Source organism: Triturus cristatus, chromosome 11 (assembly GCF_964204655.1).
Source record: "Triturus cristatus chromosome 11, aTriCri1.1, whole genome shotgun sequence".
NCBI lineage: Eukaryota > Metazoa > Chordata > Amphibia > Caudata > Salamandridae > Triturus > Triturus cristatus.
Genome location: NC_140594.1, coordinates 605,410,642 through 605,432,919, shown reverse-complemented (window position 1 = coordinate 605,432,919; position 22,278 = coordinate 605,410,642). Strand labels below are relative to the sequence as shown.

Sequence of the window (22,278 nt, the reverse complement as noted above, 5' to 3'; positions counted from 1 at the left end):
ATGTCCCTTTACACAACCAAGCTCCGTTAAGAAGAAAGTTCTTCCCTAATGCATATTTCTTTCCTGTTTTTACAGAATTTAAAAAAGGGTCATCCGAAGAAATAGAGATGGAAGACTCGCTGGCACCAGTAAGTTCACATTACTTTATACGGCTATTGTGGTTGTGACCTTAAAACAGATGTGGCATTTCAGAATGCATTGAGCTCGAAGGTTGGATCACCAGTGTCGCTCTCAGTAGCGGCCAGAAAGTAATGCTGCAGTTTGAGACGCTGAGTTTTCTGGGTACGAGAAAGTGTACAATGGGGTTCAGAAGGCCTAGCTGCAGACACGTCAGAGGATCAGTGTATCTATGCAGAGTGTGTACATTGTATGATGAACAGATGCCACATGTGTTTCTCTGTCTCTGAAAGGGTGTCTGTTCAGATTTGTTCAGATCATAAACTAATGCTTGAGCAGACACTGCACCACACGGATTTGACTGTAGTGGTCAGCAAAATCCTTGGGGGAAAAAATCCTATTAAGAGCTGTTGGTCTGGCCTATTGACTGCTTTGGTTGATTGCCAGTCTCATGTAATCGAAAATGCTTAAATAAAAAGTACATACGTGTACACAGATGAGCTGTGGGTCATCTCTCTTCACCCAAATGTCTAAAAGCAAAAATATTTCTTGGTCTCAAAAAGCACACATTGCCATAGTGTCTATAGTACTGAAGGTAACTACTTTGTACACTGATGTGCTACTTGTGACAGAGCAGGATGCCACCATTCACAGGAAATGTAGTCAATGGCTGAAGTGGGCTGACCCATTGCCCCACGCTGTATACTGTAGTGGGTGGAAGAAAAATGTAAATAACCTAATAAGAGGCCAATACATATATAATTTTAGTAAAAACAAAAGTAAAGCGGGCATTAGATAGTCTGAAATATGCATTCAACTATGACCACCCCTCTGTGGGTTATTATGGCCACTGTTTCCACCTCAATAGCTTTATATTACATCCCAGAGCATTGTGGGTGTTGTAGTCTTGTTTTCCTTCCATTGACCTGATTAGACTATCTCACCTGACATCAATGATTTGTAGGCGTATAGTAGAGCTAGTGGAATTGTAACACACTTGGGATACAAACTGCCCTTTTTGTAATCAACATACAGTGATACAACGTTGCACTTTCTGCTTTACTTGCAGGGTTAATTTTGTAAAGGTCTGCCTTACAGAAGGATAAATAAAACTAAAAGTAAGATTCCTCCAACTGCAGCGGTGTTTGTGTTTTTTACCTCCAGTATGTTTTGTAGTTAAGTAGATCCCAGATTACAGTTGATGACTAATCCACTTGGTATCTCATGCTAGACTTCAAGAATGAGTTTTCAGTAAACAGTAGTCATGGTGTATAATGTGGCGGACGGGGGAGGGTCCCCAGAGAAGGACAGGGGAGAAGAGGTTCATGAAAGCGGACTCTGCTCGCCGAAGCAAAAGTAATTTGCATCTCTCTCACATTACTGCTCCAGAGGCAGCCTGAGCTCCCAGAGTGAAAAGTGGGTCAATGGAGATTGTAAGGAATGCAATCCAATGGACGGGACGAAGGCGGGAGAGTGGAGGGGGCGGGGCGAGAGACGGAGTCAGTCAGAGGTGGAGAGGCAGAGACACAGTAACGGATATGGATAACCAGAAAGAGTGAATGAAGTACAAGCTGGGGCCAAGAATTAAAACCTCGTTCCCAGTGGCACTGTTAAATCAAGATCCGACTGATTGCGTAAAAAACGGGTAATATAATGTGGTAATATTGAATGTTTTCATCCATCATGAGGTGCAAAACTCAAAATGTGCGTTATTAAGTTTATTATAATTTTAGGTTAAAGGACCGGAAGTTGAACAGGGATCAAAGACGCAGAGTATATGGGGGGAGTAAAGAAGAGGGGATAGTAAAGAGGCTGCCTGCTGTGAAAGTGATCGCGGGCTGTAAGGGTGCCCGCGAGCGATGCACTTAATGAGCCATAACGGCTCATAACTGTGCGCGTAACCGCACGCTCTAGGCCACACAAAATGCTGTGGTCTGCTTTTTAAAGCCCACTCACTAAATGTCTCTCCAGTGCAGCGCATTAGCTGGCTCAGGCGAGATCTAAAAAAGATCGTAAAAGGGGCTTAGAGCCCACCCATTACTTCCCTTTACTTACCACTGAAGGATACAGAAGGATAAATAAAACTAAAAGTAAGATTCCTCCAACTGCAGCGGTGTTTGTGTTTTTTACCTCCAGTATGTTTTGTAGTTAAGTAGATCCCAGATTACAGTTGATGACTAATCCACTTGGTATCTCATGCTAGACTTCAAGAATGAGTTTTCAGTAAACAGTAGTCATGGTGTATAATGTGCCAATTTATAGAGTCAGTGCGCCACTTAGTGGCTGAATTTGGAACAGCACATCAAAGAAGTTAATAGACCTGGACAAAGACAAACGTAGTCCTATATTCTCCTGCACACCCCACACCCTGTCGCTTTCTTATTTTACAGTGCTTCATCTTAACGTTGCAGGAACAGCCTTACGTTGTGTTTTTAAAACATTTGTCCATTGGTTTTTCTACTGACTTTATTGCTGCACATCGGTTTTAGTGATTGTATGATCAACATGTCAGTGGTTAACGCTCATCTGCTCGGTCAGTCCGTCCTCTACAGGGCACAGTCCTAAGAATGTGGGAAATCTAATTTACACATATAAATCATATTGACGTCACAATAAGAAATATCATGTTCTTTTAATATTCCTTACTTATTATTTGGAACCTGGCTATTTTACAAAAACAAGTAAGACAAACATGTGAAAATAACGTGTTTTGTTCTGGTTTTTCTTTTTATAAATAAAATGTATGTTTTCCACATTTCAAGTCTAATTGAGCTTATGAGCATCTGAAATGTACTGTGTTTTTAAATAAACATTTTGAACTCGAGATTACATGTTAAACCGCATTTAGAGAATAAGTAGGTTGAACTTGCTGTTCATTTATGTTTGCTTTCTACTGGTTTGTGGTCAGTTTCAAAGCACAAAAGCACTGCACATTTGCTGTTCTTTAGGCAAAAAAAGGATTAATGGTGTTAATGTTCTTGTCAAATACGATATTTAAAGATAACCCTCTACTGGTCTTATCTCAAACATAAAAGGGACTTTAACGCCGTGGGCGGTATATGAGGGGGTATACTTTTTTCATTTAAGAAAACCCGTTCCCCTGCTTATTGTTAAAAGACAAAAGTCCCAGGATGGTTAACTCAAAGAGATGACATTCTTCAGCTGAAATGTAAGGCGAGGCTGTGCTGTGAAACCGAGCGAGGGCCAGGCAGCTAAACAAACCTTAACAGTGTACCTGCTTTTCTGAAAGAACTGTAAATGTGCAGAACTGGTTAATCTGCAAATGTAAAGGGTGCTTGGAAGCTGACATTGGCCTTAGCTGTTGGAATCACTTTAAGCTTTCTGATGACACAGATGTATTCTTTCTTTTTGAGTGGTATTGCAACAGAGTAACCAGCGGAGCTGTGATGTGTGCTTTTATCAGACAGTTATAAAAAATATTTCACTTTGTACAGTCCGAGTTTATTAAAATCTATATTTTGGAAGCACTTTTTTTTATCTTAAACATTTTGCAAATTTTTTAGCAGCCTATCTTATACTGTGTGTAACGTGCATCCACAATAATGACTTCCATATTGACGGAGCTTTCTGTCACAGATTGAGACCTCATAGCAACAGACATGCAGAAGTCACTATTCTCCACTGCACAAACCAGGATTCAATTATGTGGCTACTTGCTTACAGGCACAGACCTCTGCAGTGCTTCAACTAATTAAGGTTTCATAATGTACGATAGTGCATTTCCCACTGATTAACTTAACTTACAATTGTTTTTCATTTAAGGTGTGTCTTAATTTTATATAGAGTTACCTGAAGGTGAAAGACAAAAATAATTCTGCAGAATATTTTGATTTTTGACTCCGCTCCCTTTGCGCACAGCATCACAGTTCCCATAATTTCTTAAGACACTTCGACCCGTGACTTTACCAGGGGAAGGTTTAACAACACCCTAAGACCAAGTTACACATGCACAGTGTGTGTAAATGCTATCAGCTGTAGTGCTGGGGGCAGACGGAGACACACCTCAGCCTACTTTAGCCTCATCTAAGGGGAACAGAGTCCACACTCTAAAAATAGTACGGGTACTCTGAACAGCCTTGTTCACCACTGACTTGTGCCCTGTCCTCCCTTCTCAGATGGCCAGCTGCACCCTAAAGGATTCATTCTGATTTATCAGACATGCCTTTAAAGTCCTGACTTCTGAATTTATAGACTTTATTTTGGATGCTGTGTGTCCCATAAAAAAATCCCATTATGAGACTTGGGACAGAGAGGCATTGGTGTGAACGGTTCTTTCATTTTTTCACAGGCATAGTGGAAGTCTTGTTGACTCTTGGAAGAGTTTGGAAGGATTTGAGGACAATATGGGGTCAGTTCATATCGATGCCCTACACCCTCGCCTAAAAAGGCTTTGTAAATAGTGCAGATGACTTTAAATGTCCCCCACTGTCAGTCGATCACTATCAGGGTGAATTGTGGGGCTGTTTCTTGATGTCAAGATATATTCTTGAATGTCCCTCACACTGCTGTTATTTACGGGCAGTTGGTGGTAGGCAGTATCACAAGTCCTTTGCCCTAGCCCTTCAATACAAGGTCGGATGGCGATGGGCTCAAACACTGCCTTATACACCCTTCAAGACCCCGCCCGTTCAAGGTCACGTCAACCTCCTGTCACATGGTAAAACTATTTTTAAAGATGTCAGGTCCACAAGTGGCTGAGCTGTAGATCAACCACTACCAGAGCAGAGACAACTGAGGTTGGTCTACTTCAATACTTGATTCTCTTCAAACAACGAAATGTAGCAGAGTTAACACAATATACATAGTTTATTTCATATTTTTGACTGGCATTAGAACTTTTCCAGCAAGTGAAGCTAGGTAAAATGGAAGGGTTTTCCTCTTGCTGCACAGCCAAAGAACCCTGGTAATGATCACTGAGACTGAAGTTTTCCTCTTTGAGTTATAAATGAAATTTACCCATTCTGCTCTGTTGGTGCAGGACCAATGAGAGGTTTTTTTCTTGGCGATTGGAACAAGCAATGGCACTGCCTGTGACGTGCAATGTTGTTTACCAGTGGTCTCTCATTACCTGTGGTACTGTTGCATTGCAGTTTTAAATTCCTGTTACACCCTTTGTACACCTGACCCTGCAAGCGTCTGTCGAGCAGTGAAGGCTTACTCGGGGAGGTGGCAGTAGGTTTGGAACAGTTTGAAACAGAAATTACTCTTAGGACACTTGATGCCAAATCAGAGCTATTTGTTGTTTAAAAATGCCTTTTTTTACATGAAGGGCGGTTAAAATTAGACTCCAAAAAATTAGAATTTGCATGCCCATTCTGTGATTGTTACAGCCTCAAACCTATTGATAGTGTTTGTGTGGTAAATACTATAAGAAAATAACACAAGTCTGTAGACAATAATATCCTTTTGGCAGAAGATCAGAATAGACTTTTCTGAAGATCTTTGGGTCTTAGTTCTATACTGTGAGAAATGTGTCTCAATGACTCTACCTGCCCGATGAAATGTTGCACATTTATCAAGGGTGCTTTGGAACGCTTGCCCTTTGTCCTAGTTTGTCAGCAGCTCTGGGATGAACGGAGGGTAGGGTAGTAAAATTGTGCATAGGTGAATCAGAACTGGCTAGATGTCAGGAATCTAAATCCTGTGATTCCCCAATCCGTAAGACTGATGGATCTGGTTTGCAAAAGCAAAAGGTCCCAAAATCAAAGTTCTAGTGTTCATTTAACATATTCCATTGGGATCCAGTGGCAGGGGGAAACAGGCACAGTTCAAAGGTTTCACTAAGAATCCCATTTGGTCCTAAAAGTGCATGCCCCTGCAATGGAAGCACTGGTGCTAAAAATTGACTAATTACATAAAGAAGACTTTCTTGGGGAAACAAGCTGTAAGGCATCACTTTCAGGGGGGCCCTAATGTCCCATGGCCCATTCACCCTGTAGATCGGTGCTCTTCTCGGCCACCTTGAGAGGAGAGTGCCTCCACTGGTTTCCCCACCCTGTAGTCTCAAGTGGGATGCAACCCTTCACCCCTTTGCTAAGAACCTGGCTGGTGGCACTGAGTATGCTCTTTGAGTTCCTTTGTGCATCCAGAGCAGTAGTCCACCATCCTCCAAACTTAAATTATTTAAGTCCAGAGGCTCAGGCTAGTTAGGCGGGGAGGGAGACACTCTCATGTTTATTTTAATATTATCATTTTTATTTACATGAATGTAATGTTTGTGAACATTACGTGTTGTCATCACTGGCACAATCATTCACACAGTAGTGTGAGCTGATTATTGTAAAAGGCCTCACAAACATCTGTAGTTAGGGGTACGGTTAACTGATTGCAGACCATTATTTCCTGCAAAATGGAGTTTGCAAGATGGATGACAAGTGCTGCCCTCAGAAGACACCACACGCCCAACTTCTTCCCCTTGACTGTGGCATGAAGGGTTCTGGGAAGGATGTTGTCTCAATGGCCGGATTGATTGGCCCTTTGAAATAATGAGATGCATTGGACATCTATTGGCAATGGGTGTTGGTCCCCTCCCCAGCTTTGGGAATACAAGCTGGAACTGCCTTGCAGTTGGCTGAATATCTTGTGAATGCGCTCCAGCAGGTGGCTGTGAGTGTGTACAGAGCATGGAGCTGCAGCTTCTCATTTCCACCCAACTAGGACTAAAACCTAAGACCCTGCTGGACTGCTCTCCTTACTGTCTCTGCCTCGCCTGTGTGGATGCCACATCCGGCCTAAAGATGCTACAAAATCTTCCAATTCCCTTGAAGCCCACTACTTCACATCAGGAAACCGGGGGTAGGCTGGAGAAGGCTCAGTCTCGATGACGGCAAATGTTAACCTGAGTTCCTCCAACCCCTCAACAGAACTAGAGGTGTTTTTCCTGAAAGAACAACTGGTACTTGTGCAATTGAGCCAAATTGTCACTCTGCTTGCTGGGCACGCTTTCCAGCATTGACCGTTTTTTTTTTTATTCCTTCACCTTGCTATTTGCTGTGGTCCACCACCTGGTATCTTGCCAGGTAGGCAGGTCTAACAACCCTGTTTGCCCGTTGTGAGTCTCTTGTAGCCCCTGTGTCTATCTCCGCACGCTGAGGTTGGTATACTTTTTTTGGTGCCAGTCATCACACGCAAATCCTGAGGCACTATTTCCTCCCTTTGCTGATACCAACAACACAGTGGCTGCTATAGTGTTTGCTTTTGTTTTCACTATTTAGATAATAGTGAGCCTTGAGGGCCTGAACTATAATAATTAGCGAAGAGATTCAAAGAGACCCGTTTCAGTGGGAAGATTTCCATCCGTCATTTTGTGACTGTGTCCTTTTATACCTTTCAAAACTTTAGCTTTTTGTGTACCTTGAGTTTCCATATTCATACTCCATTTCAGTGGTTCCTTATCTTTCCATTTTCAGTATGTTCTAAGATCCACAAACACTCAGTGGTGTTACGCAAGTATGCACAGGTTTCTTTGCTGTATACCGTTTTCCATCTGGTTCATGGTTTTCCATTTGCGGTTGTTTTTCTCATTGTGAGGTTATCATTTTTCTATCATCACTATTAGATTTGTCACTTGTGGTTTATGTGCTTTCTATTTTCTGGGTCCTGTTTATACTCTAAATATATTTACAATATGAATTACTTTATTAAAAGTATTGTGCATCACATCACTTCGGCTGGACGTTCAAAATTTATTGGAAGTGTAAGAGTTGTGTTTCTTTGTTTCTAGACCTATCCTACACTCACCTCCTTTGGGTTTAGGAGTGGCAGGACACCCTTGTCTACCCATAGAGCCACTGTACCTTAGGGAGGCACGCTTCATTTGCATACTTGGTCTCTTGAGCATTGATTACCCTCTGTGTGAGCTCAAAGGCCCCTGTGACTGCATGCCTGTTAAGTCAATCCATGAGTCATGAAAAGATTCAAAACAAGATTTAATCCAAAAGTGGTAGAAAGGAAGCACCGCTGGATACACGTCTTCCAGCTCCAGCAGACCTCCAACAACTGTCGCCTCTTGGTTCATGGGACCGATCACATGTTCTATTCTAGAACACTGTGATCGTGCCATGAACCAAGAGTTTGTATAATAACATGTAGATGATACGATCTCGTGCATGCAAGCACGAGACAACACAGGAAAAGTAAATACACATATATAACACACCTTCCTCCCTTAAATAAACAATAAAAACATTCAATACACAAACCTGTTTCTGATAAAAGAAACAAAATCAGCCATCCACCCAGGTTTTTTTCGCTGTCGTTTCCCATAGTCTACATTACATTCATTTTCACAGGGAATATTGCCCAATTCAGTATCACAAATTGGACTATTGACACAATCTTCATCCTCTAAATTGTCACTAAACCTTGTTTCATCGTTAGTATTTAAATAAACACTTTTGTCCCCTTTTAGAACAGCAATTCTACTTAAATGCCAAACTTTGTTATTGGTAAGTTTCACAGAATTCTTAAGTACCTCTTTTATCTCAAAAGGTCCCATGAATTGACTTTCCTAACCTTCCAAGGTTTTTTTAACTTTAACCAGCATACCTACCTCAACAATTGGATCATGTACTGACCCTCTTTTCTTGTCATAACGTTCTTTAATGACAACATGATTTTTTATGAGATTTTCTTTCACAGTCTTAAAATCTAAACTAGACATGGTAGATGGTGCCAACCATGCCGTATTACATTTGGTTCTAGGGAGTCTACCCCTCATTATTTCAAATGGTGAATAACCCGTCATAGCATTAACGGAGGTCCTATACATCCATACGGTCTTAAAGATTTGCAGTTCCCATTTATCATTTTCAATGCCCGTAACTTGGATGGCACTTTTGAGAACCCTATTAAACCTCTCAATAACACCATTACCGCTGGGGTTGTACAGAGATGTAGTACAATGAATAATGCCTACCCTACTAAAATACGCTTTTGCTTTGTTAGACATAAATTGAACACCATTGTCTGTGATTAGCCGTACTGGTAACCCTTCCTCAGTAAAAATTTCATCCAGAAATGCTAAAAGAGAATCCGTGTCTACCTTATCAACAATTTTTACCACCGGCCATTTTGAAAAAACATCAATGGTTGCAAGAACATATTTTGAGTTTGGACCAACCGGACCCATAATATCCATGGCAATGGTATGCCACGGAAAATCTGGAATGGTATGTTCACTAATATTAGGTTTGAGAGTGACCAACGTCTTATCAGCATTTGCACAAGTGATACAGGTCCTAATAATACGTTCAATGAAGACATCCATACCAGGCCACCAAAAACTATTCTTCACTTTCTGCTTGGTTCTCACAATACCACAGTGCCCCTCGTGACCACTAGAAGCAATATTCTGCCTTAATTTGCTCGGAGGGATGGCACGATCACCTCTTTTAAGCACACTATCTACCACGGAAAGTTCATTCCTTACCTCCCAAAAACTCCTAAGGTCAGAATCAATGTTCTTTTTATTAGGCCAGCCCGATAAAATATACTCTTCCACTTTCTTTAGAATAGGATCATTTTCAAATTCCTTAAACCAAAGTTTTCGGTCAATAGGTAAAAGATTTTCATCATGTACCAAAGCTATATGGTAATCATCCCACTCATTGTGTGTACTTTCTTTAAGAGGTAAAGGCATTCTTGATAAAAAATCAGCCGTTACATTATCTTTCCCGGGCACATAAACAATGGAATAAATAAAATCCTGAAGATGCATGGACATCCGGGCTATGCGTGCTGAAGCCTTCAACATGCCTTCTGTGGTTAAAAGACGTACCAATGGTTTATGGTCAGACCTAATTAAACACTCTTTGCCCCACACAAACACCCTGAAATGCTCAAGTGCCCATACGCAAGCTAAAGTTTCCCTTTCTATGGTAGAATATTTCTCTTCAGCAGGTGTTAATGCTCTGGAAGCATGTGCAATGATGTGTTCCTTACTGTTATCGGATTTCTGAGACAGCACTGCCCCTAAACCCTTGGAACTTGCATCAGTAGTGATAATGCACCGGAGTGCAGGATCAAAACCTGAAAGGGCAGTTGCAGCACAAATGGCTTTCTTAACATCATTAAATTCACTCTCACAATCCTTTGACCACATAAATTTGCTCTTGTTTTTGATCAATTGTCTTATGCTGAAAGTACGACAAGAAAAATTTGGTACATATTTAGAGTAAAACTCTGTAAGACCTAGAAAGGATCTAACGTCATCCTTGAACTTGGGTTGAGGAGCACATCTAATAGCCTCAACCAAATCATATTTCGGTTTGATACCTTCCTCACACAACTCATGACCCAAATAAGTCACTGAATTCACGCCAAATTTACATTTGGAATGTTTGATAGTAAGACCATGGTCAGAGAGAACTTTAAGGACACTTTCTAATGCCGACCAATGTGACTGAGAACTACTACCAAAAACAAGAATGTCATCTTGAAAACAAATTGCATTGTTACATTCCTTGAGTAAATCTTGCATAACACGTTGGAAAATGGCTGCTGCAGACGCCAAACCAAAAGGCATCCTGTTATACCTGAAACATCCGAACGGAGTAATGAATGCGGTGAAATCTTTACTATTCTCACACAATTCAATCTGGTGGTACGCTGCTGATAGATCAATAGTAGAAAAATTTTTAGCCCCCCCAACACTGCTCAACATTTCAGATATGCGCGGTAAAGGGAATTGATCAATGATAATGTTGTTATTCAAGTGGCGCAAATCAATGCATAACCTGATTTTTCCATAGGCGCGTTTAGCAACGACAATGGGTGAAACCCACTCAGAAGACTCAATTCTTTCAATAATGCCGTCTCTCACTAGTGAGTCTAGCTCTATTTTGACCTCTTCACGAACAGCTAGAGGAATGTTGCGTGCCTTGTGAATCTTTGGACATGAGTCTTTTTTTAAACGGATTTCATGTTTAAAATTGTTTAGTTTACCAATACCATTACTAAACACACTGGGAAATTTTTGTAGTAAAAGTGTATTGAGACCGTTAGACTCGTCAATTACCATAACAGGATCAGGGCTATTAGGGTTAAGCATAATGTTTAATTTGCCCTGATCGAACCAGCTTAGGACAGATGGTCCTTTCTTGGATACATATAATTTGGTAGTGCATTCCCGATTTTTGAACCTAAAAACAAGAGTTCTATAACCCAAAATGTCAATTCTCTCGCCAGAATACCCCTCTGGAGAGATGTCAGTAGACTCTAACGTGTTACCTAATTTTGGCACAAATTGTGTATTCCATACAGTCTCATTTACGATTGAGTAAGGAGAACCAGAGTCTGCATACATTTTGGTGTTTACACCTCCGATAACCATATCACATACAGGTTTTTTCCTAATGATATGATTATCAATATTCAGGATGGAATGATACGGGTCCTTAATGTTGAGAACATAGGAACATACTTCACTATAATAATCATTGTTGGGATCTTCATTCTCACTGTCCTCGTTTTGATCTATACACTTGACTTTGTTGTTAGCCTTCTTTTTGTTACATGCTTTAGAGAAATGACCAACCAAACCACAATTAGAACACTTCTGCTTGATGGCTGGACAGAATTTGAAATTAGCTAAATGAGTTTTGCTGCAACATCTATAACACTTCAAATTATCCTTTTGTTCCTCAATTTTACCCTTGAGTTTTTTTTCGTTTTAACATCCTGTTCTTTGAAGCGAGTTTTAGTATTAACTTTAGCAATAGTATCTTTATCAGTACTGCTGGATTCTCCCTTGACTTGCTTTGCACTTCTACATGACATTTCAGACTTTCTCACAATGGCTAGAATACTTTCTAAATCAGAATCTCCATTAACCCATAACCTCTCTTGGATAGTAGAATTGTTTGTGTGCATTACAACTTGATCTCTAATGAACTCTTCTTGTAAAGTACCAAACTTACAATCCAAAGACAAAGTTTTCAATATGGAAACGTAACTGTCTACCGGTTCATCAGTAAGCTGCTTCCTTTGAAAGAACTTATACCTTGAAATGCCAATACAAACTTTTGGGGAACAGTAGCGATCAAAGTCCAAAATAGCTTTTTCAAATATATTACCATCCCCACTGCTGTCTAATCTGGGTAATTGGTTGAATGTTTTTAAACCTTCAGGGCCTAATGAATGTAAAAAAATTCCCTTTTTCTCAGGTGGTTTCATTTTTCCATTAGCATCTAAAGTATCAATATAATTTATAAAATACGCTTTCCATTCTACCCAGGGCATACAAGGAGAACTGCCAGCTGACCAATAAGGTTGTGGCGGTGACAGAGTATAGCCTTGTGCACACATGTTAAAGCTCTACAGAGGAAATAACAGAAATCAGAAGAGAGAAAAAAAATTAGAAGGAAAAAAAATGACTCAAATTTGGTAAAAACAATAGCAAATCACAATATAGTGAGATTTTGCCAAAAGAAATGTTAAAAAACGAATGAATTTAACCACTAGATGGCGAAATAGCTCAAAAATGACCTGAAATATGAAAAAACAATAATGAAATAGTTCCCAAACACAAACCAACCAGAACGGAATGTATTTGAAGTTCCTTACGACGGTGTAACAATTTTACCTGGAAGAGGAAAAAAAAATACAAATAGTCCGTCCCTTTGAAGTTGAAGAAAGAATCCTTTAGAATCCACAACAAAATGAGCGAATTTAAAAAATGAACTCCGTAGAAAATCAAAAGCTGCCGATCTCCGTGCAACGTTGGACGTGATGATGTGACGTACACGTCATGACCCTCATTGCGTAGTCAACGCAGGAAGAAGAACGGAGTGCTCACGTTGAAGATTCTGGAGCGCAGTGAAGGAAGAAAGACGAAGACCACACGGAACGACGATGAGGATTCCAGAGCGTGTTCGGTGAGTGAAACGTTGGTTATGTTCAAAACATGACAATAATGAATGTGCTGGCCAGGAGTGTTTCGCACATTAAAACCAAATGCTTGCACTCACGATGGTTCCGCACCTCAGCACATCTTAAAAGGATCAATCGCTTCCGCTCATTTATGTCCCAAGCTCCGACTTCCTTTCTTTTTTTTTTTATTTAACGTGCAATGCTCCAAGAACGAAGATGAAATACCAAACAAAGTCCAATGAAAATTTGAACAGCGGGTAGCAATTAAAGCGGAGGTTCACTGCCAACGAGATGATATATATATATTTGGATGTGCTGACAAATGCGCGACACGCAAAAGTCTTGAAATGCACATAAATAAAATATTCCAAATCGTAGGTTCGATGAAAGGTGCTTCCTAGGATCGCCGCCAGTTTTGTTAAGTCAATCCATGAGTCATGAAAAGATTCAAAACAAGATTTAATCCAAAAGTGGTAGAAAGGAAGCACCGCTGGATACACGTCTTCCAGCTCCAGCAGACCTCCAACAACTGTCGCCTCTTGGTTCATGGGACCGATCACATGTTCTATTCTAGAACACTGTGATCGTGCCATGAACCAAGAGTTTGTATAATAACATGTAGATGATACGATCTCATGCATGCAAGCACGAGACAACACAGGAAAAGTAAATACACATATATAACAATGCCCCATAAAACCCGGCCTGGCACCTTGTATCTCGTAAACAAGTATTTGTGGTGAAATGTCTTTGGTGGTGTGGTATCCACTGCCCCACTAGCTCTCACCCTAACCCTAAGAATATTAAATTATGGATCTGGTTCAGGCTCACCTTTAAATTGCGATGTATATGGAAATGTAGATACCAGATGGATTATCCTACTGGGCTTCAAATCGAGGCAGCTTACCTGCAAGATAGTGTGAAAACGCTTGTGTCACGGGCTCGGGGAAAGGTGGTACAGGCTACCAAGGGGTTGGAGAAACACTCAAACAACACACAGTCCTTCTGTGGCACCAACATTTTAAATCCCTCACCTGTCGCAAATGTCATCTGGTTCCCTCACAGCCTGAGCCTGCGTGCACTTGTGGCCGCCGGGCAGGATCTGTTCCTCAAGTCCTTTTTAATGAACACCCCAGTCAGCTGGGCCTTTGAGGCACCTCTTCTTTCTTGGGCAGTCCGGTAGAACATTTCTGAACTAGGGCCACACAGTGGGCTCAAGAGGAGTCCAACTACAGCTTCCAATGTTCTAGTCAAATGCCATTCCAACATGAGGTTGCACAGCTTCTCCAAAAATCTAGGAAAATTCGAGGCCTGGCACATGCTTGCGATGTTCCAAATGTATTCAGCCAGCTTTCATCTCACATCTTCCATACTGAATGAGAGATGGGGAGTACCAAATTGTCAAAAAGGGGTTTTATTGGAGAAAGACCATGTATACATATATAGTGGGGTCTCTCCAACTTCTAGCTAACTTCTAATAGAGAGCAAGGGGGAATCATAGGGATTTTTTTTTGCCCATGAGACAGTCCACAATTTAGCAGGATACGCTAGGTCTGGGCAGTGGTCTCTCTCTAAGCAGACATACAAATTATAGTCCATATTTTTTTTCTCCCAGCAATACCCAAACTTACCAGGAGGTAATGTGGATTCCGCCAACCCTCACAGATAGGTTACGAGGTTTCTGTGGAGGGAGGGCGTGCAAATATATATGTAGATGGTCTTACGGAAAGACGTTCTGAAGATGAACGTACATCTTGTACAACAAAAGGACACTCAGGCATGTAATACAAACTCTAAATGTTTGCGATGCATGCTGAGATCCACATGCACACTTTTTCAAGTGAACAAGACAGTCGTGGGAGCTGGCAATATTGTCCACAAGAGGAAGATTATGCCCTCTTACAGTGGTCCTGGTATGGAAGTCTGTTCCTCCTTATTAAACATTCAGCTGCCACCATCCACCAGTCTCCTATTACCCTGGTAAAAGGAAGTAGTGACCCTTCACTATGTGTTGCAGTTACATTGTGTGTGTAGTCGACTGAACCTTGTGCTGTACTGGCTCAGGAGCAAACACATGGAGCAGGCAGATATGGTTAGTTTAACAGAGGGGAGGAAATAGAAGGGGAAAGATGGCTTAGCTTTCCTTACAGTGCAGGTATATTAATCCTAAACCCAATGTCTGGAGATGGATTTGGGTATTGTTAATACGCTTCTTCAATTACATGCCGTCTAATATGACCACCTGTGTTGGGGGTATTTTGCGGGTGACACTTATTCTGGATGACTGGAAGGAATCTAACCTGACATGTTTTTATCAGCTCCAGGACTGTACATTATATTCACATTCAGTTCTAGAGGGTTTTTAGCAGTATGTTATAATTTGCTTTGAGATGGTCTCATCCTTAGACTTCAACAAGAGTCTTACAACCTTTTGCATTTTGGCCAGAGTCCCCGTTTTGCGCCAGAAACCTGATGGGTGATCAAGAGGAAGTTTTGCAAATGGATATACTCCCAATGGTTGTTATGGATGTTAGGATGATAAGCACACGTTTTGTGAAGGATCCCCCCTTCACCGAGGCATCTTTTTTTCACTTCCTCTCGGTTGGAAAGGAAGGGCTTGAAATGCCGGTTATATCTTTTTGATACTACAATTGCCAATGTGGAGTTCAGTTAGTTCATTTCTAGCAGAATACAGAGTTTGCCTTGCTGTTTTAAACTCTTAATCCACTTAATTGAACTTGCCCGGAGTGGTCTATTGATTCTCAAGGGCTAGGCATTCCTTTCGGTCATAATTCATTCCTCTTGACCTGGGCTGTAGTCTGCACGGTGGCTTTTCTTTAAGGTTGTCTGTAATATTCCCAAGCAATTTAGTTTTTTCAGGTTTTACGTTTGTTGGATATTAAGTGAGCTTGTGGTCATTGCAGAGGGAGAGCAACCTCATGTCAGGAAACACTAACCATTAAGTTAAGACCGGTGTTGCCACCAACCTCCTTGGGCTTGTCTGCAGATACCGGATACAAACAACAAAATGATGGAAGGAATGCTTGAGTTAATCTCAGCCACTGGCAATTGCTCGGGCATTCCAGTCCATCATTTGTCGCCCACTATGCTATCCTAACAGAGACTAGCCTTTTGCAAATCAGCCTTGGTCTTGCTTCAATAAGTTCAGTCCAGCCCGAAGAGCTAGGCCAGTTCTTGATAGCTTAATATGGAAATTACCACAGAGATAATTTTGTCACTTTGCAAGGTAACGGGGTCAGAAGAATGATATTATGAATGACAGTTCTCTGTCTGTGCACAGCACCCACTCATAGTGATGCCAACAGCCTTGATTTCCATCCTGCCTAAGAAAAGCAAAGCGCTCCAGACAGCTTTTGTGTTACTGTTATGTTCTGCTCATCTGAAGCTTATAACATGAATATATATAACTGTGTTTCATTGACAAAAACCGTCCAAATCATGTGAGCTATTTATGAGAAGTCACATAAACAAAAATCTAGCAGATTTTTGTGGAGAACTAGGAGTATATGTGTGCATGAGAAATAAAGGCAGGAGAAGCAAAAGTGGCAAGCTGAATGTGCTTGGGGATATTTCCATGCAGACTGTCTACTAGAGGCAGTCCTGGGCTAAGACCCTTGTCACAAGTTTTAAATAATGTAGTGGCCAATGCTTCCTTTCTTAGCTGACTTGGCCATCCCAAATTCACAGCCCAGCGATATATCCATGTCAAGGGTTGCATCCAGACTGCACTTTTCCAGGAGCCGATGTCACTCGTAGGGAATTCAGGTGTAGATCTGCTGCTGCCAGGTCTATGAATGTCCCTATTTAATGTTTGTTCTTTAAAGTTGTCATTATTTTTAGTGGAAACCTTATGTGTCAGGAATGTTATAGGGGATAGGTGCTGGACGCACGCAAACATCCTCTCCACGTTCCTTCTGTGGAAATACAAGGGGCATTGAGGGGTCGGTGTCCTTTTCATGCACGGTAATTAGACAAGAAGAGGTATAATGCCTGGAGGCCTCCACACAATCCCCGTCCCGGTGGTCAATGTTTAAATTAAACTTGAAGAGGAATGGGTCTGTAAAGAGGGCAGGACCAGCTTTAGGGTAGTGCAACCCGTGCGGCTGCACTGGGCGCTGACCTGTGGAGGGGGGGAGCATTGTGGCCTCAGGTGTGCGCTGTGTTTAGCAATATCTTATGATAGGAGAGATGAGTGACACTTTTGCAGGTGGTTGTATGAGAATCAGAGGAAGCGGTCATGGGGTGTCGGGCGCCAAAACTGATTGTCGCACTGGCGCCACCAGCGCTAAAGCACGCCCTGAAAGAAGATATGAATTATGGGTGACTCTAGGTTGCAACGACCTGTAGGGAGTTAACCTTTCTCAATATATACCTTCCTGTTACAAGAAGAGGTAAAAACAACACATAAACTGCTGAACATGACGTGGAACATGAGCAAATAGTGCAACCATGTGGAAGAGGGCCCCTGTACCCCTGAGTGTTCGTTGTTTTCCCTGCCTGCAGGCCGCCCCTGTCCCCCTGAGTTGGGATAAATTAGCTTACATCTGTTAGTCCCTTTGGGGTGAGGAGCATACCCTGGCTTGAGGCTCTGGGTGATGTGGCAGCAGAGGAGGCAAAGATCATTTGGGCAAGTAAGAAAGGTCAGTCTTTGGAGAAACTGAGACTGGTGTGTAAAGTGATTGCACAGAATGAACTTTGGCAAAGGAAGTTGTCTCCAATTCCACAATGCCTTCTTTGTGGCCTGGACAGGATAATGATTGCGGACAAGGAGGCGCAAAATAATTCGCTTCCACGGATGTTCCACTTAAACTTGTGTTTGACTTGTGTGATACCTGGATTTTTCGACGACCTACCACTCTGGGCCTTTCTCACCAACAGAGAGCAATCGGTTGTTTTACCTTTCTGCTGTAATGGCAGCAAACAATCCATCACTTTGGAGAACCCAGTCCTGGGTGTACAGGAGCTGGTGAATTAGGCGCTCTATAGGCTGTTATGAAGATGGGGCTTCCGGCACATGCAGGTATGCTCACCAAGAGGCCTTGCCTCTTGAGTTCAAACTCTGTTGAGGATCAGTGAGAGAAGTGAAATGATCATAGTGGAGCTAGGCCTGTCCACAGCAGTTCAGGTGTCCTCTGACCAGCTGGCAAGGTCAGAAGAGAGAGCAGAGCATATTTCAGGGGCTTATGTATTCGTCTGTCAACAGGGGTGACTGGCAGTTACTGAGCCAGTCCTCATGGGCACATGAAAAATATCCTTCGGTGGGCTGTGCACCACACCATAGCTCACTACCCACGCTGTAGAATTGTCCATGTTTCCTTCAGTTTTGTCCTTGGAAGTCACCGAAAGACATAAGTGGCCCACCTGACCCCATAAGTCCTTGGGGGACCAACAACAGCCCTATCTTCACTTTCAGTATGCAGGCCCTTTCCTGCGGCTCATCTGTATGGAGTTGCCATAATGCCGGTGCACCTCGAGCAGCTGCTGTCTGCCACGGAATGGATACTGCAGTCGGAGATCCAGGACCGATGCGATATCAGGTGCTGCCATCAACACTTGGCTGGATGCTGATGCACTCCTATTTTTTGGTTAGTTTTTGGTTTTTTACACTTCTTTTCGAGTACTACTTTAATACAATTGGAGTACTATTTAATTTACGATTCTTAAATCTGGGTATATCTAAAGCCACTCAGAATGAGCACTTTGTCTTTTGTAACACTGTTTCTGTGTTATCACCTCTCTTGCACTTTTGCTGTTCTGTCTCCCGCCCCGACGATCCCTCTTCCTCGCTATCACTTTTAATCTGTTTTCATGCCTTTGCTTTGCTCTCACTGACTTGCCCCTCATTTTACTTCTTTTGAGTTTTTCCCCTTTTGTACATCTCTCTTGCAGCCCAATGAAAATGGGACGGCTACATCTCTCTTGCAGCCCAATGTAAATGGGATGGCTAGAGGTCACTATTCCTGCATCCGGTGGGCCTTTTTTCACAGGCCTCAAGCTAATGCTGCAACAACTACAGATTCTAAAGCAGGTTTGCTCCATTTAGTAATGATGAGGCATCTAGATTGGCTAAAGACCACTAGCAGCTGCTACAGGGCAGTGGTGGTGGGACGTGTGGTGAGCAGGGGTTAGGCTGGGCTGCCGGACACTGCTTCTCCTCCGTTCTCTTCGATCTATCAGGAAGCAGACTCTCCTAGCCAATCACCATGCTGCTGTCATAATGGGAGCAGCGTCGTGATTGGTCTGAGTGCCAAGGTTCGGGGCTCAGACAGGCAGTGAGTGGGAGGCTGTGCATGTTCTCCACCCAGGCTTTGCTTTAGAGCCTGGTGGAGGGCATGCTAAGTGCACATGACTGTTTGGCTAGCCAAACCGTCATGTGCACTTAGAAAGTGCTCACCACTCCTCCCCCTGCTCTGTGGGCAGCCCCGCCTGCAACTTCAGAGCCTTCTGAAAAATAAAACAATAATAACGTGGAGTTATCATTTTATTTTTCCTGTGGGGCGACGCTACTCCGCCTTAGCGGAGGAGCCGCCGCTGTTAAAGACCCATTGCATGTGCCAAATATTGTAAGTATTGTAAGCATGCTGGTCCGTGACATGTCAAAACTTCTGATATGCTTGCTCTCTAGCTCTTCTTCTCCTGCACTCTTTCAATTTCCTGCCAGCCTTCTCTCTAGATCTCAATATTTTGCCTACATTTCGCACCCATTCTCCTTTTCCATCTTTTACTTGAAATATTTCACTCATATAACATGTTTTGCTTTTCTTATCCCTCAGACATCTTCCTCTACTGTGAATTTACTCTTTGTTTGCAGGTATTGGCAAAGCCAAAAGGTTTGGTTTGCATTTGGAGTCTCAACTATAATTTTAAAAGAGAGCCTGCTGAAGTGGGGAAAAGATTGCTGAAAACTAGTCCCCCATTTATTGGCACGCAATCACTCCAACGCTTAATTTGAGCGGTGGTTTGGGTGCTTGGCACCAGCACTTAATTGTCGACACCAGCACTCAATTGTCAGCACCGCACTTATGACTGTTTGCCACATGGTGGCGCCGTCTTTTGAAATGAGCACACCAGTGGTTATGTAATACAATTTACAAAATAAATGACTAACACCTGCCGCCCAAGCCTTACCTATATCTTCGGGTGGCGTGGATTGGTCTTATTTGTCGTAATTGTAGAAGTGTGATGGTTAGTAGTTTCGTTGCTACTGTTATTGCCCGTGCTGGCAGGGCAATCGGTGGTGCAAGCTGCAGTGGTCCCCTGAAAAGGGCACTGGCACTTAATATTTTACAAATTAAGCACTGAATCACTCCGTAGGAGGTGGAATGGTACGCCATACAGCCATAACAAGAGGTGAGGGAGCATTATTCCTTGGGGCAGACGCAGACCTAAAGACCACTTAGTGTATTTTAAAGAATCATGGGTGCACAACTCGTGCACAACTTGAAATCCCCCCACCGCACTATGTAGTCTGACGTACTGGTGACGCCTTTAACCACAAGAAATGCACAGCAGTGGGAACGGATAGGAGGGTATGCTATTCCTTTCTTAACAGAAGTCAATACTATCTTTAAACCCACTCTTTTAATTCATGTCAAACGAGTGCAGTGGCTGCTCTGGGAATATTTTGAACGGTTATTGATGTGTGGTTGCAGGCGTTGTTAACAAAAAAATGAAGGCAAGCAATTTTTTGCATTATTTTCCTTATATGTGATGGGAATTCACTTCTTATTTCCTTAAATTCCCGCAAGTGCCTGAGAGCTCTCAGGTTAGGTTAGCAGATGAGAATGAGATTAGCACAGTCAGCAGTAGCAGATTAGAGGGACAGATTGCACTGTTGTAATCCACTCAAGGACAGTAGACAAACGGCGCTCACTCATGCGAGGGCTTCACAAGAGCGAGTATTGCACTTAGTGCACTGTAAACTGTGGGTGTGGGTGGTGGCTTGTTGGAGAGTTGCTCTTGGTCTCTTAGTGCACTGCAAACTGTGGTTGGGGTGGTGACTTGTTGGAGAGCTGCTCTTGGTCTCTTTGTGCACTGTAAACTGTGGTTGGGTGGTGGCTTGTTGGAGAGTTGCTCTGGGTCTCTTAGTGCATTGTAAACTGTGGTTGGGGCAGTGGCATAACGAAAGTTTAAGGGGCCCCCCTGCCATGTACATGGCGGGGCCCCCCTACAGATTTAATCTGTAGCGCCCAGGCCTGAGCACAGTGCTGAGGGGGCCCCCTGCAGCTCGGGGGCCCCCCGCACTGCGGGGATGCAGGGGCCTGTCACGCCCCTGGGCTGGGGTGGGGGGTTGTTGGAGAGTTGCTCTTGGTCTCTTAGTGCACTGTAAACTGAGGTTGGGGTGGTGGCTTGTTGGAGAATTACACTTGGCCACTTAGTGTACTTTAAACTGTGGTTGGGGTGATAGATTGGTGATGTCAGTCATTTTCTTGTGTGTGCTGAATTACAGCGAAGAGTAAGATAAAGCAAGCATTGGCAAAGGCAGTAAGTCTTGACAATAGGAGAGCTATTGTCTTTGTCAATGTCAATTTCTTTAGCCCTTGCAGGAATTTTAAAACATCACCAGCAGGCTGTATAGACCTTAACTCAATAGGCATCTTCCTCAAAGGGTAGTTTCCCAAACCGACCAAGAGAGCCGGGGCAACGTGAGCTGCATGTTGTGCAAAGCCTTGAATGAGACTTCCTCTCTTCTAGCCCTGCGTGACAAGAAACAATGGGGGGTGAGTGCAGGGGAGATAGCAAAAGTAATGACAATGGGAGGGGAAGGTAGTGACAACTCACCATGCAGCAAGAAGAGGAACTCACAGTAAAACTGGTCCTTGAAGTCCTCTTAAAATAATCGCATTGTGTAAGCATGTGCTACGCGACATATGTGTTGAGGAAGCAACGTCGACAAGGGAAAACACAAAGAAAACAAGCAACACAACATGGGGGCTGCACCAGCAACAAAACATGGAAGGGGTAGAGGGCGGGTGTGTAGAAACTAAAAAAACAAACGAAAGTACTATGATGCGACCAGTGGAGTCACTTCTTAGCGCTTTTTTGTTATTGTTAGTGGATGGCCAACACAGCAATAAGATTGAGGCAAGAAAATGGGTGGCATGTAAGAAGCAAACTCAGCAACAGGAAAAATTACATAAACCCTGATAGTTTACACTGAAATAAACGTATTGTACAAGCATGTGCTAAGTGACATACATGTGGAGGAAGCATAGTCGACAAGGAAAGCACAAAGAAAACCAGTAACAC

General features: G+C 42.6%; 1 protein-coding gene across 16 annotated transcripts in view; it reads left to right on the top strand.

Moving 5' to 3' along the window:
• Positions 1 to 22,278, top strand: part of TACC1 (transforming acidic coiled-coil containing protein 1) — a 622,392-nt gene that overhangs the window by 521,084 nt on the left and 79,030 nt on the right. For all 16 annotated transcript variants that reach the window (XM_085633924.1, XM_085633923.1, XM_085633919.1 and 13 more), the window contains one exon: positions 76 to 128. In XM_085633924.1, coding sequence (XP_085490050.1) covers positions 76 to 128 — 53 coding nt within the window. The remainder of the gene's footprint in view (positions 1 to 75; positions 129 to 22,278) is intronic.